General features: G+C 37.6%; 1 protein-coding gene across 2 annotated transcripts in view; it reads right to left on the minus strand.

Moving 5' to 3' along the window:
- Window positions 1-550: 550 nt before the first annotated feature.
- C16H5orf51 (chromosome 16 C5orf51 homolog) overlaps window positions 551-14,153 on the minus strand; it is a 31,581-nt gene continuing 17,978 nt past the window's right edge. Inside the window, exons 6-7 of one of the 2 annotated variants that reach the window (XM_043488769.1) lie at window positions 5,171-5,453; window positions 551-4,391 (exon numbers count right to left, since the gene is read on the minus strand). In XM_043488769.1, coding sequence (XP_043344704.1) covers window position 4,391; window positions 5,171-5,453 — 284 coding nt within the window. In that variant the 3' untranslated portion in view covers window positions 551-4,390. Of the gene's footprint in view, window positions 5,454-14,153 lie in introns of both variants that reach the window. The other variant, XM_043488768.1, reaches the window with a different exon arrangement.

Here is a 14,153-nt window from a genome sequence, read left to right on the forward strand (position 1 = left end):
GTGCTCAAAAGACGACTTCCAGATTCACTGACAGCTTTCAGATAAAGTTTTTTTTAAAGACAGAGTAAGGGAGAGAGTTGCAGAGTACCTGATCAGCCTGTGGACATTCTTCTGATTGGCTGGTGGCAGTCAACAGCAACAACCTTCTGGTTCATATCTTCTTCCACAAGGTGCGAGTTTGAGTATTTGCAAAACATTTCAAAGGATATGGTTTATAACATTATCTATAACCCCTGAGAAGGAACTAAAGGTCCTTGACTTTGTTTAATGGCTAAATCATTATTTTGTCTTGTTTGACCGTTTTCCTTTGTTTCTGCATTTTCTCACTTCTCTGATTAAATTTATATTTTGAACTTGGCAAAGGCCTGCGAAGCTGAAGTTCTTATATTAAGAGTCAGGTAGAGGGCATAGTGGGCAGAGGGAGCGATCTGTCTCAGAAAGGCCCCATAAGGTCATGCTTGGTTGTAAACACTAAATTAAGATGATAAAAGTTTTCATTCTAACACAATACCCAGATATAAAAGAAAACAAAGAACAAACAAAAAACATATATGGGATTATGGTTTTATTGTTTTTTAAAAATTTTATATGCTCCAAAACACTTTACTTGGAAATTTTCACTAGAAGTAGGAAAACAAAAAACAGTAAGGTACAGCAGCACAAATACATAATGCATACTTTAATTGTGGATACATTAGATGTATGTTAATGTAATACTTTCATAACATGATAGCTCATACTGTGTTAAAAAAAAATAATACAAGAAAGTAATGCTAGAGAACTACAGAATCCTGTACTCTGTGCAGAAGGGATATCCTTATGGGAGCCAGAAAAGGAGCCCTGGAAGGTGAAGTGAGAAAAGTGACAAGCAATCTACAACTAGTGTATCAGCAAGCTGTGAGTTTTTTAAAAATGGCATTAAAAAGCATCTGAGAAAGTCTTTAGAGACCATACCCCCTTACATTACAGAATTTCCAGTGGAATTGTAAAGGCAAGAAGGGAAATTTTATCATGGGGTTTCAGCCATGACTCTCACCTCACTCTACTGAACATGAAGAAATAAGAGAAAGTCTTCTGTCATGATGTGCACTTTAATCAGTATCAAACAATTCATAGTAGCCAGAAACCCTATAAATGCAGCAAAGCAGACAAGCCTTTAACTAAGTCTCAAAGCCTAGTTAACATGGGAAAATTCATACTGGAAAAGAACCATACAAATTTAAGGATTATGAAAATTACTTTAACAGAGTTAAAGTTTTAGTAATCCATCAAGGAGTTCAAAATGGAGAGGAACTCCAAGTGTAATAAATTCTATAAAGCCTTTAGGTTATCACTTACCCATTAGTAAGGCCCACACTGGTGAGAAACCCTTTAAATGTGATCAAAATGAAAAGTTCTTAGGAAGTGATTCATTCTTTAATCCAGCATCAAAACTTTCAAAAAAGAAATTTTATGAATACACTGAATATGAAATGGCACATTTGATGGTGTTTAAACAGAGGGGAGACACAAATGAAGTAGACAGGTGCTTGGAGGTGTCTTCCCAATCACCCTAAATAAAACAGCACCCTTCTTAAGAGTCATGCTAGCCCCATACCCTGCTTTATTATTCATAGCACTCATCACTCACCACACTATATTTATACTTCTTAAAATGCATTAACTTCTTCCACTAGAATATAAACTCTGATGTTTTACAAAGCTATATTCTCAGTGCTTAAGGATAAAACTTAGCATGTAGTAGCCACATGTTGATAAGTGAATTATAATACTTTGATCAGTGAATTATAGTACCTTCCTTATGTGGAGTATTTGGTACTTTGAAGTTAATCCATTCTAAATGAAACAGAATTCACTTATCAGGCTTTAACATATAAAAACGTACTGTTCATTGCTTCATGATACATCACAGTAAAAAGCATTGTACTGTTATGATCTACAAATTATTCTCCAATTGTGCGGGGGATGAAAAAGTTGTACAAAAAGCACCCCAGCAGTACCCTCATTAGTGTACCAACCAGTGAGAGACCCAAAAGGACTGTTTCAAAAAGGTCATGAAGACAAAATGGAGTCCCTAGCTTCTAAAGACAAAATTCTCTTTTTTTCCTCTGGTTCTAAATCTAAACAATACTTTACTCCTCTGAGGAATAATTCCTTCTTGGCCTTGTCAACCACTGGTACAGAGGAAATGGCAGTTTGGAGTCAGATATCAAAAACCCTTTTGTGGCAGAGAATCATGTCTCTTATTAATTCAAAAAGCATTACGAAGGGCCTACCATTCATTAAGCACTCTGCATAAAGATAAATTTTCAAAACATGGAATTTGTCAACTTTTAAGAAAAATGACTATAAAGCAATATAAGCAGTATGATGACATGGGAGGGGAAGATTCAGGGAGCAGAAGCGAAGAAACTTGTAACTTTGACTGAAAAGGGCTGGAAAAAGCCTACAGGCACAATATCACTGGGGCTGAGGCCTAAAGGAAAATACTTCCTTGGCCACAAAGAAGGGCAACGCATCCCAGTGAGAAGTAGCAAGAATAATAAAGGAAAAAAACACATAGCACATTGGAAAAGGAACTGGTACACTTGTGACTGATTGTGATGCTCCAAAAGGGGTGGAGTATTCTGTGATTTAAATCTTCATGCTTAGAAAGCATAAAGGCGTTTTCACAGCAAAACTTGTTAAAGACTAAATTAAATAAAAATCTTCTTAGCTGTGTGAGAATAAATAAGAGACAGAGAAAGGGAGAGATTCTCCACTTGTCCCAAGAGGTTCTATCAGAACATTAATCAAAAAGGAGCCTAAGGAACACTGGACTAGAATATGATTACACAAGAAGAGCTGCAGAGGTGAGACTGGCAAGGTAGGCAGAAGAAAGCAGATTACAGCATTCTGTGTTGCCCTGCTTTGTGGAAGATCAAAAAAAAAGAAAATATGACTGGAAAAGATTTTAGATGAAAGATGACGATTAGTTGTGTGTGAGCACATTAAATTTATTTAAAATTACTGTGGGATGTCTAAGTGAAGATATTTAATAGCAATTAGAAAGAAGGTTTAGAGAGCAGAAGTTGGGATTCAAAGTGCAGGTTTGGGAGTCAGCCTAAGATTACAGGTGGCAGAAGCCATGGTTATGAATAACACCACAAAGAAGTACAGTTGATCCTTGAATAATGAGGGGATTAGGGATGAATCCTCCTGGCAGTAAAAAAATCACAATATAACTTATAGTCAGCCATCCACATTGTGACTCCTCCATATCTGAGGATATGACCAACTGCTGGTTGTATAAAAGTGTAGAATTAACTATTGAAAAAAAAATGTATAAGCAGTCCCATATAGTTCAAAGTTCAAACTTGCATTGCTCAAGGGTCAACGGTATTTAGAGTAAGTATTAAAAAAAAGGAGAAAGGTAGGAAGGAAATAGGGGAGAAGGAGGAAAAAGAGAAAAAGGATAGTACTTTGGGAAACAGCAATACCTATAGGGCACTGGGAAAAAGAGAAGCCCTGGGAGAAAGGAAGAAGTCGGCAGAAAGGAAAGGTGGGGAAATTGGTCTTCAACATGAAGCAGGAGACCTATTTTCCTCAAAAAAGCGGGAAAATGAGTAGGGCAAAGTGGGGAAACAGAGGCTGACCTCTTCATAGTCTCTATTTCTGTTAAGAGAGGACTAAGAGCCATGTGCTAGGGGAGGAGACAAATGGCCAGAGAAAAGTGATGAGGCAAGTCAGAGGTGTGCGTGAGTCACAGTGTGAAATGGACAGATAAATGGCTTATGCTGAGGGCTCCTCTAACCTTGAAGGTGAGATACTTAGAGTGACTCCACTTTGAAGGGCTGCAGGAACTTCACACAGAATTCAGCATCCCAGAAAAGAAGGGGGAATGATAGGATTAATTCAATATGGAAAGAAGGCTTGAAGAATGATTAGGCTGAAGGACAAGGGGACGATGGGATCTGAAGGGACTGTAGACAGCTCTTCATGTGGTGACACAGAAAACCAAGGCTGGACAGGGAAGGAAGAAAACTCTGAAAGGGGCTGATGGTGAGGAGAAAAGGGAGTAGTAAGAGGCGGCTCTGAAGAAGCAAAAGACATAGGAAAGAAGTAAGAGAGAGAGAAAAATCAACAAAAATGAGGAAGTAAAAAGTTGGAAATATGAAAATGTCATTAGTTACTGAAATTGAAGATTTCAGAAACAGAAACTCAGGATGGTGATATTCATGGAGTGGCCATGGGAGTTAAGTTCCTGGAATGTGATGAAGTCAATGGCCCAGAGATTGAGGATACTGGCAAGGTATCAGATAGGTCATCCCTAGACGACAACAGGAACTGAGGTAGACAGAAAGACTGTCAGTGAGATACCAGGCTGGGCTCTCGGCCTTTAACACTCACCCCTACAATCAAAGACAGAAAATATTAAAATTTCAGAATGTATGAAAAGATGTGCCCTAAGACACATGACTAATGGCAGACTAACCTAATGGTTTTATCTTCATTATTTGTTTAATAAACCACGCATATTCTTTTAAACAAATGAAGAAAAATCATTTTAAAATTTTTATAAAATGCCTAACAGACTAAAAATTTTAAATGCCATTAGTAGTATGTAGTGAAACAAAAATTCTTCCATGGAGTCTTTCATTATTTATCTTACTCTGGAAATGGTACATGGATACAAGTCACAATTTTTCATTTTGTCAATTTTTAAATACACCCATAGCATATATCCAAAGCCAAGAGGTGACTTGACTTTAATCTCTGAAGTGTAGCAAACTTCAAGAGAGGGAGACTAAAAAAAATATAAAAACAGTCAAAATGTTCAATTTTATGTTATGTATATTGTACCACAATAAAAAAAATCTAAAGTATTAATAACAGAAAAAATCTTTACAGAGATAAATTGGATTCCTTCTTAATATTAGTCACAGGATATCTGTAGTTCAGGTTGAGTTAGAATAATGTAAATGTCATTTCAGAAATTAAAGAGTCATTCCTTCACAGGCTTAAGAATATATAGTGAAAGACAGTAATGGCATTTAAAAAAGGGTAACCATGCTGGCTATCTTTATGTAGTGTAATGTTCTTAAATTCAGTATCAATATGTCTTCTTTTCTGGAATTTTCATTCCTGAGTCTTTTCATCTTTCTGTTTGAAAAGGACTAGAAGAACTTACTAGTTAGTGTGATGCTGAAAGAAGTTTAAAATTTGTTTTGCATTTGTTGTATTCCATTCTTGTTCTTTCAGGGGTCCTTCGCATACAAATACATACTTTTTCAAAATTTTCTCTCCTACTTCTCGGAAATCCAAGGGTTCTTTGTGTGTAGCATAGCTTGCTCCAGAAACGCCAGTATCCATTTCGTGATTTTCTGGCTGTTGATCTGCACAATGCTTCAATCCCCAATAACACATTTCTCCACTGTACATCATAGCCAGCAAATGAATGTCACTAAATATTCCTAGGAAAGTCATTTAAGTTGAGAGATTAGAATTTAAAAACTTTAAAAGAAACCCTAATGATTAAGACTCTAATAAAATCCTTTTATATCATTAAGCATTTTTCCTTCTCATTTTACAGCTATACTTTAAAAAGCCAAATATCACTTAATACAATCCTCATTTCATTGACACTTCCATCTCTACTTTATCTATAAAAGAAGCCCAATCCCACCCTCCCCAAAAAATTATTTTTAAAGAATCATTTAGGTTCGTGCATTCACCTTTCTGGGATTATCTTTAGGATCTGTTTGAAAATCTAATCTAAATCAATGGAACCTCTCCCAGAAACGTGCATTCCATATTCCGAATACTACTCAGAGATTCCCTCGATCCCATTCATGAACAGAACTTTTATTTAGGGGGTATACTCAAGGATCAGTAATACAGTTCCTATATTTCTACAATAGTGTACAGATACAATCCTGCATAATCATGTCTCTTAGAGGCCATATAATTTGAAATAACTAAAGATGTTAAATTGTATCCAAGATGCTTCATGTTCTCAGGAAAAAGGAATACACTGCAGGATTTTCATCAAAAGTTGAAAGCATGCTTATTATAGAAGAAGGCAATTATATAATTAAACATTTATGACACATAGAGTTTATTAATTTGATATTTAAAAAAGAAAACCTAGAATAGTGAAGATATGGGGATAAATGATCAACTTTGTACAACTCACCAAAGCTCTTTTAAACCTCAGTTTGCAAAACTCAGGATTCCACATGCCCTACTTATTTCATGGAATTTTAACGAGCTTTTTTTCTGAGATTTTTTTTCTCTTTTAGCTATGAAGAAATGAAGTGAAAAGAAAACATTATGGGTAATATGCCTTGTACTTATTGTTTTGTACATATTACCCATAATCATTTCTTTTTCATTTCATTTCTTCATAGTTAAAAGATCAAAATCTTCAGAGAAAAAGCTAGAATAGTATTAGATGTTATTCAGAATGTAAAAAGAAACAGACCTAGAATCTGAGAGGATCTGGATAAAAATCACTAACTTTGTACAACTCATCACAGCTCTTTAGGCCCACAGTTTGCAAAAATCAAGATTCCACATACTCTCCTTAATTTTGTGAAGTTTTCTTAAGGAATAGTTGGTGGGGTTTCCCCCACCCCCAATTAATGATTTTCACTCCAGAATTATATTTCATATTAGATAGGGCATTTCACCAAATGCATATCATTTCTCATTTTTATAATCTTACACCCTAATTATTCCTAAGAAGACTGGTAAAGTAAGGAGATAGCAGCAAAATTGAATGAAAGGTTGAACTTTTAAGCAGACTAGATCTTCAGAAGGAACAGCTGAAGTAAGTCCCACAAAGTAAGGCCACATGGGAAAGATGAAAAGTGTTTGCTTAAGGGAGATCTGGCATCCAGTTTACACCCAACTCTAAACTAGCCTCCTTCTTTATACTAACAAGGAGTGATGGCTAAGAAAGGTACATAGATATCCTATAGGAAGGCGTCTCTGAGGAGCGAAAGAACTATACTAAACATACTAAAGAGTGGTTTTCAAACTTTACTAGAATTACCTGGAGGACATGCTGAAATGCTGGTTGCTGGATTCCCACCTCCAAAACTTGCAGATTCAGGTATGGGATTCTATGAACCTGCATTTTTAACAAAGCCTTAGGATCTAGGGTGAGACTGCTGGTCCGTAAACTATGCTAAACTATTGTTTCAAAATACCAATACCAAGGGAAGAGATAAACAACATAAAAATTATTCTTCCTCGCTCCCTACTCTCTCAAGGAATCTATTACTCTCTAGTTACACAGCTTTTGGTGCTATAAATTTTCTCTGATATTTTTTTGCTAGGGTTCAGCATGGTTTTCAGTAAAATACTTCACTATGTACTGTTCATATGCTTAGTGAACATATATGTGAGAGTAGGGGACGAAGGGAGGGAGAGGATGAATAATCCATGAAGTAAGAGTGATGGCAGAGACTTTTATGGTAAAAAAAAAAAAAAAAAAGTGGCCAGACTAACATTCTCTAGAAGCAGTGACGTCTAAATCTGACTGCATCTTAATTACAGGAGGTAATAAAAATAGATTCCTGGACTCCAGACATTGAATCAGAAACTTCAGGCTATACAGAGAAATCAGTATTTTTAACAAGCTACCCAGGCAATTAGTGATCTCAATTCAGAGCTCCTCCTTCAAAAGATCTGAAATCCAGGTTCTGGGCTAAGCAATGAGCCAAAGACTGCCAGGATGGGAGGCTCTTAGTGGCATAAAAAGGGCATAAACCAAGGATGCACACAGCTGAACAGTCCTTTAACCTATTTAACTCCAGGGTTATAATGACAAGGCTATTTTTATAAGGGCCCACAGAATAATGTAACACAGAAATGAAGTAAAAAGGTTTACTGACTACATTACTTGATAATTTCTAAAAGCAAAAAATTTAATGGCATACAGGTAATGAACAAAAGACAAAATGATTATCTCACCTTCTAAAAAGACATAAAAATCATTGAAAGCATACATTGCTTTGAGTTTTATCCAAAATCAGGCAAACTATCATTAAGATCTGGCCACAAAAGTTTTGATGTTTCCAAACACCAGGAAACCCTCGCACTGGCAGGTCTGGGGGAAGTTTTCAAATCTCAGAGGGCAACCTAACTGGGAGGGAAAATAAATAAAACCCACAGATTACGTGCCTAAAAGCAACTCCCAGCAGAAAAGTACCCCAAACACCCGCATCGGCCACCAGCAAGTGGGGGCAGAACAGAGAGGAGCAGGCGGCATTGCTTAGGGTAAGGACCGGGCCTGAGTGCCCTGAGGGCAATCGGAAGGAGCTTTTGTGAGATACCAACTTAAACTGTGGGACAGCAAAAGAGAGAGAAAATTAACCGGCCTGAACATACTGCCGGCCGTTCGCAGAACAAAGGGACCGAGCAAGTCCAGAGGAGCTAGGCGGCTGCGGACCGGCCCAGCCCTGCCAGAGGCAAGAGGCTGGGGGGGGGGGGGGAAGGGGCAAACTCAGCCCCAGAGGCGGCATCCCTTACCACACTGCAAACAGGCCTCCAGTTTCTAACCAAAGACTTCCTGAAATTCTGGATGGTCGACATCCGCCAGGAGGGTCGCGGCTAAACACGGGGCGCATGCACGCAACTGGCTCCAGCGGAAACTGAGGCTGGGGCCCGGAGGGGAGAAGGCGCACCGCACCTGGGGAGAATGCTCCCGTCAAGCTCCTAGCTGCCTGAGCTGCTCCGGCCGGGGAAGGCACAAAACGCAGGTGCAACCGAGTCCGCGTTTTTGTGGAGTACCCGAAAACTGGAACCGCACGCAACACAGGGCCCGCTCCATATAGAGCAGCCGGGAGCCTGAGCAGCGTAGACGGGGAAAACAGCGCCCACCCCTCCCCGCAGCGCGATGGAACTAGCGAACCTGAACAAGAGACCACCTCCGCCCGCCTGTGTCAGGGCGGAAATTAGACACTGAAGAGACCAGCAAACAGAAGTCAAATAAACAAAGGGAACCGCTTCAGAAGGGACTGGTGCAACAGATTAAAATCCATGTAGGCAACACCGACTACACCGGAAGGGGCCTATAGATATCGAGAAGTGTAAGCTGGAATGAGGAGCTATCTGAAACTGAACCGAACCCACACTGACCGCAACAGCTCCAGAGAAATTCCTAGATATATTTTTACTATTCTTTTAAAATTCCCTATTATTCCCCCATTACTCCTTAACTTTCATTTTCATATATTTTCACGATTTTTTTTAATTAGGAAAAAAAACTTTTTTTCTTGTTCTTTTTTTTCTTTTTCCTTTCTTTTTTTCTTTTTCTCTTATTTTCTCTTAAAGTCCTCTATTACTCCTCTACTACTCCTTAATTTTCATTTTCATTTCACTATAACCTTGTAAAAAAAAAAAAGAGAAGCCAATTTTTAAACCAAACTTCATATACATTTCTAAAATTTTTTGTTTTTGTTTTTAATATTGTATTTTTAAGAGTCTAACCTCTACTCTAGATTTTTAATCTTTGCTTTTCAGTATGTGATATAAATTTTGGACATTTAAGAATCCAATATTCAGTTCCCATTTTTACTCAGGAGTGTGTTGATCACTCTCTCCCACTTTTGACTCTCTGTTTTCTACCTCAGAACACCTTTATTTCCTCCTTTCCCCTTCTCTTCCCAATCCAATTCTGTGAATCTTTGTGGGTGTCTGGGCTATGGAGAACACTCTGGGAACAGACAAGTACGTAGATCTGTCTCTCTCCTCTTGAGTCCCCCCTTTTCTCCTCCTGCTCATCTCTATCTCCCTCTTCCCTCTCCTCTTTTTCATGTAACTCTGTGAACCTCTCTGGGTGTCCCTCACAGTGGAGAATCTTTTCACCATTAACCTAGAAGTTTTCTTATCAGTGCTGTATAGTTGGAGAAGTCTTGAGACTACTGGAAGAATAAAACTGAAATCCAGAGGCAGGAGACTTAAGCCCAAAACCTGAGAACACCAGAAAATTCCTGACTACATGGAACATTAAGTAATAAGAGACCATCCAAAAGCCTCCATACCTACACTGAAACCAACCACCACCCAAGAGCCAGTAAGTTTCAGAGCAAGACATACCACACAATTCTCCAGCAACGCAGGAACTTAGCCCTGAACGTCAACATACAGGTTGCCCAAAGTCACACCTAACACATAGACCCATATCAAATCTCATTACTGGGCACTCCATTGCACTCCAGAGAGAAGAAATCAAGTTCCATGCACCAGAACACCGACACAAGCTTCCCTAACCAGGAAACCTTGACAAGCCAATCGTCCAATCCCACCCACTGGGTGAAACCTCCACATTAATAAGGAACCACAGACCTCCAGAATACAGAAAGCCCACTCCAGACACAGCAATCTAAACAAGATGAAAAGGCAGAGAAATACCCAACAGGTAAAGGAACATGAAAAATGCCCACCAAGTCAAACAAAAGAGGAGGAGACAGGGAATCTACCTGAAAAAGAATTTAGAATAATGATAGTAAAAATGATCCAAAATCTTGAAAACAAAGTGGAGTTACAGATAAATAGCCTGGAGACAAAGATTAAGAAGATGCAAGAAATGTTTATTAAAGACCTAGAAGAAATAAAAAAGTCAATTAAAAATGAATAATGCAATAAATGAGATCAAAAACACTCTGGAGGGAACCAAGAGTAGAATAACGGAGACAGAAGATAGGATAAGTGAGGCAGAAGATAAAATGGTGGAAATAAATGAAGCAGAGAGGAAAAAAGAAAAAAGGATCAAAAGAAATGAGGACAACCTCAGGGACCTCTGGGACACTGTGAAACGCCCCAACATTCGAATCATAGGAGTTCCAGAAGAAGAAGACAAAAAGAAAGGCCATGAGAAAATACTCGAGGACATAATAGCTGAAAACTTCCCTAAAATGGGGAAGGAAATAGCCACCCAAGTCCAAGAAACCCAGAGAGTCCCAAACAGGATAAATCCAAGGTGAAACACCCCAAGACACATATTAATCAAATTAACAAAGATCAAACACAAAGAACAAATATTAAAAGCAGCAAGGGAGAAACAACAAATAACACACAAAGGGATTCCCATAAGGATAACAGCTGATCTAGCAATAGAAACCCTCCAGGCCAGAAGGGAATGGCAGGACATACTTAAAGTAATGAAAGAGAATAACCTCAACCTAGATTACTGTACCCAGCAAGGATCTCATTCAGATATGAAGGAGAATTCAAAAGCTTTACAGACAAGCAAAAGCTGAGAGAATTCAGCACCACCAAACCAGCTCTTCTACAAATGCTAAAGGATCTTCTCTAGACAGGAAATGTAGAAAGGTTGTATAAACGTGAACCCAAAACAACAAAGTAAATGGCAACGGGACCATACCTATCAATAATTACCTTAAATGTAAATGGGTTGAATACCCCAACCAAAAGACAAAGACTGGCTGAATGGATACAAAAACAAGACCCCTATATATGCTGTCTACAAGAGACCCACCTCAAAACAAGAGACACATACAGACTAAAAGTGAAGGGCTGCAAAAAAATATTTCACGCAAATGGAGAACAAAAGAAAGTAGGAGTCGCAATACTCATATCAGATAAAATAGACTTTCAAATAAAGGCTGTGAAAAGAGAAAAGAAGGACACTACATAATGATCAAAGGATCAATCCAAGAAGAGGATATAACAATTATAAATATATATGCACCCAACATAGAAGCACTGCAATATGTAAGGCAAACACTAATGAGTATGGAAGAGGAAATTAATAGTAACACAATAATAGTGGGAGACTTTAATACCCCACTCACAACTATGGATAGATAAACTAAACAGAAAATTAACAAGGAAACACAAACTTTAAATGACACAATGGAGCAGCTAGACCTAACTGATATCTATAGGACATTTCACCGCAAAACAATCAACTTCACCTTTTTCTCAAGTGCACACAGAACCTTCTCCAGAATAGGTCACATCCTGGGCCATAAATCTAGTCTTGGTAAATTCAAAAAAACTGAAATCATTCCAGTCATCTTTTCTGACCACAGTGCAGTAAGATTAGATCTCAATTACAGGAAAAAAATTGTTAAAAATTCAAACATTTGGAGGCTAAATAACATGCTTCTGAATAACCAACAAGTCATAGAAGAAATCAAAAAAGAAATCAAAATATGCATAGAAATGAATGAAAATGAAAACACAACAACCCAAAACCTATGGGACACTGTAAAAGCAGTGCTAAGGGGAAGGTTCATAGCATTACAGGCCTACCTCAAGAAACAAGAAAAAAGTCAAATAAATAACCTAACTCTACACCTAAAGCAACTAGAGAAGGAAGAAATGAAGAACCCCAGGGTTAGTAGAAAGAAAGAAATCTTAAAAATTAGGGCAGAAATAAATGCAAAAGAAACTAAAGAGACCATAGCAAAAATCAACAAAGCTAAAAGCTGGTTTTTTTGAAAAAAAATAAACAAAATTGACAACCATTAGCAAGACTCATTAGAAACAAAGGGAGAAGAACCAAATTAACAAAATTAGATATGAAAATGGGAGATCAACCAACAGCAACACTGAAATACCAAGGATCATAAGAGACTACTACCAGCAGCTCTATGCCATAAAATGGACATTGGAAGAAATGGACAAATTCTTAGAAAAGTATAACTTTCCAAAACTGACCAGGAAGAATAGAAGATTTAACAGACCCATCACAAGCAAGGAAATTGAAACTGTAATCAGAAATCTTCCAGCAAACAAAAGCCCAGGACCAGATGGCTTCACAGCTGAATTCTACCAAAAATTTAGAGAAGAGCTAACACCTATCTTACTCAAACTCTTCCAGAAAATTGCAGAAGGTAAACTTCCAAACTCATTCTATGAGGCCACCATCACCCTAATTCCAAAACCAGACAAAGATGCCACAAAAAAAGAAAACTACAGGCCAATATCACTGATGAACATAGATGCAAAAATCCTTAACTAAATTCTAGCAAACAGAATCCAACAACATATTTAAAAAATCATACACCATGACCAAGTGGGCTTTATCCCAGGAATGCAAGGATTCTTTAATATCCGCAAATCAATCAATGTAATCCACCACATTAACAAATTGAAAGATAAAAACCATATGATTATCTCAATAGATGCAGAAAAAGCCTTTGACAAAAATTCAACATCCATTTATGATTAAAAAAACTCTCCAGAAAGCAGGAATAGAAGGAACATACCTCAACATAATAAAAGCTATATATGACAAACCAACAGCAAGCATTACCCTCAATGGTGAAAAATTGAAAGCATTTCCCCTAATCAGGATATGAACAAGGTGCCTACTCTCACACTAACTATTCCATAAGTGTTGGAAGTTTAGCCACAGCAACAGAGCAAAAAAGAAAGTAAAGGAATCCAGAATAGAAAAGAAGAAGTCGAAACTCTCACTGTTTGCAGATGACATGATCCTCTACATAGAAAACCCTAAGACTCTACCAGAAAATTACTAGAACTAATCAATGAATATAGTAAAGTTGCAGGATATAAAATTAACACACAGAAATCCCTTGCATTCCTATATACTAACAATGAAAAAACAGAAAGAGAAATTAAGGAAACAATACCATTCACCATTGCAACAGAAAGAATAAAATACTTAGGAGTATATCTACCTAAAGAAACAAAAGACCTATACATAGAAAACTATAAAACACTGATGAAAGAAATCAAAGAGGACACAAACAGATGGAGAAACATACCGTGTTCATGGATTGGAAGAATCAATATTGTCAAATGGCTATTCTACCCAAAGCAATCTATAGATTCAATGCAATCCCTATCAAGCTACCAATGGTATTTTTCACAGAACTAGACCAAAGAATTTCACAATTTGTATGGAAATACAAAAAACCTCGAATAGCCAAAGTATCTTGAGAAAGAAGAATGGAACTGGAGGAATCAACCTGCCTGACTTCAGACTCTACTACAAAGCCACAGTCATCAAGACAGTGTGGTACTGGCACAAAGACAGAAATATAGACCAATGGAACAGAATAGAAAGTCCAGAGATAAATCCACGAACCTATGGACACCTTATCTTTGACAAAGGAGGCAAGGATATACAATGGAAAAAAGACAACCTCTTTAACAGTGGTGCTGGGAAA

The sequence above is a fragment of the Cervus canadensis genome, chromosome 16 (genome assembly GCF_019320065.1).
Source record: "Cervus canadensis isolate Bull #8, Minnesota chromosome 16, ASM1932006v1, whole genome shotgun sequence".
Lineage (NCBI taxonomy): Eukaryota > Metazoa > Chordata > Mammalia > Artiodactyla > Cervidae > Cervus > Cervus canadensis.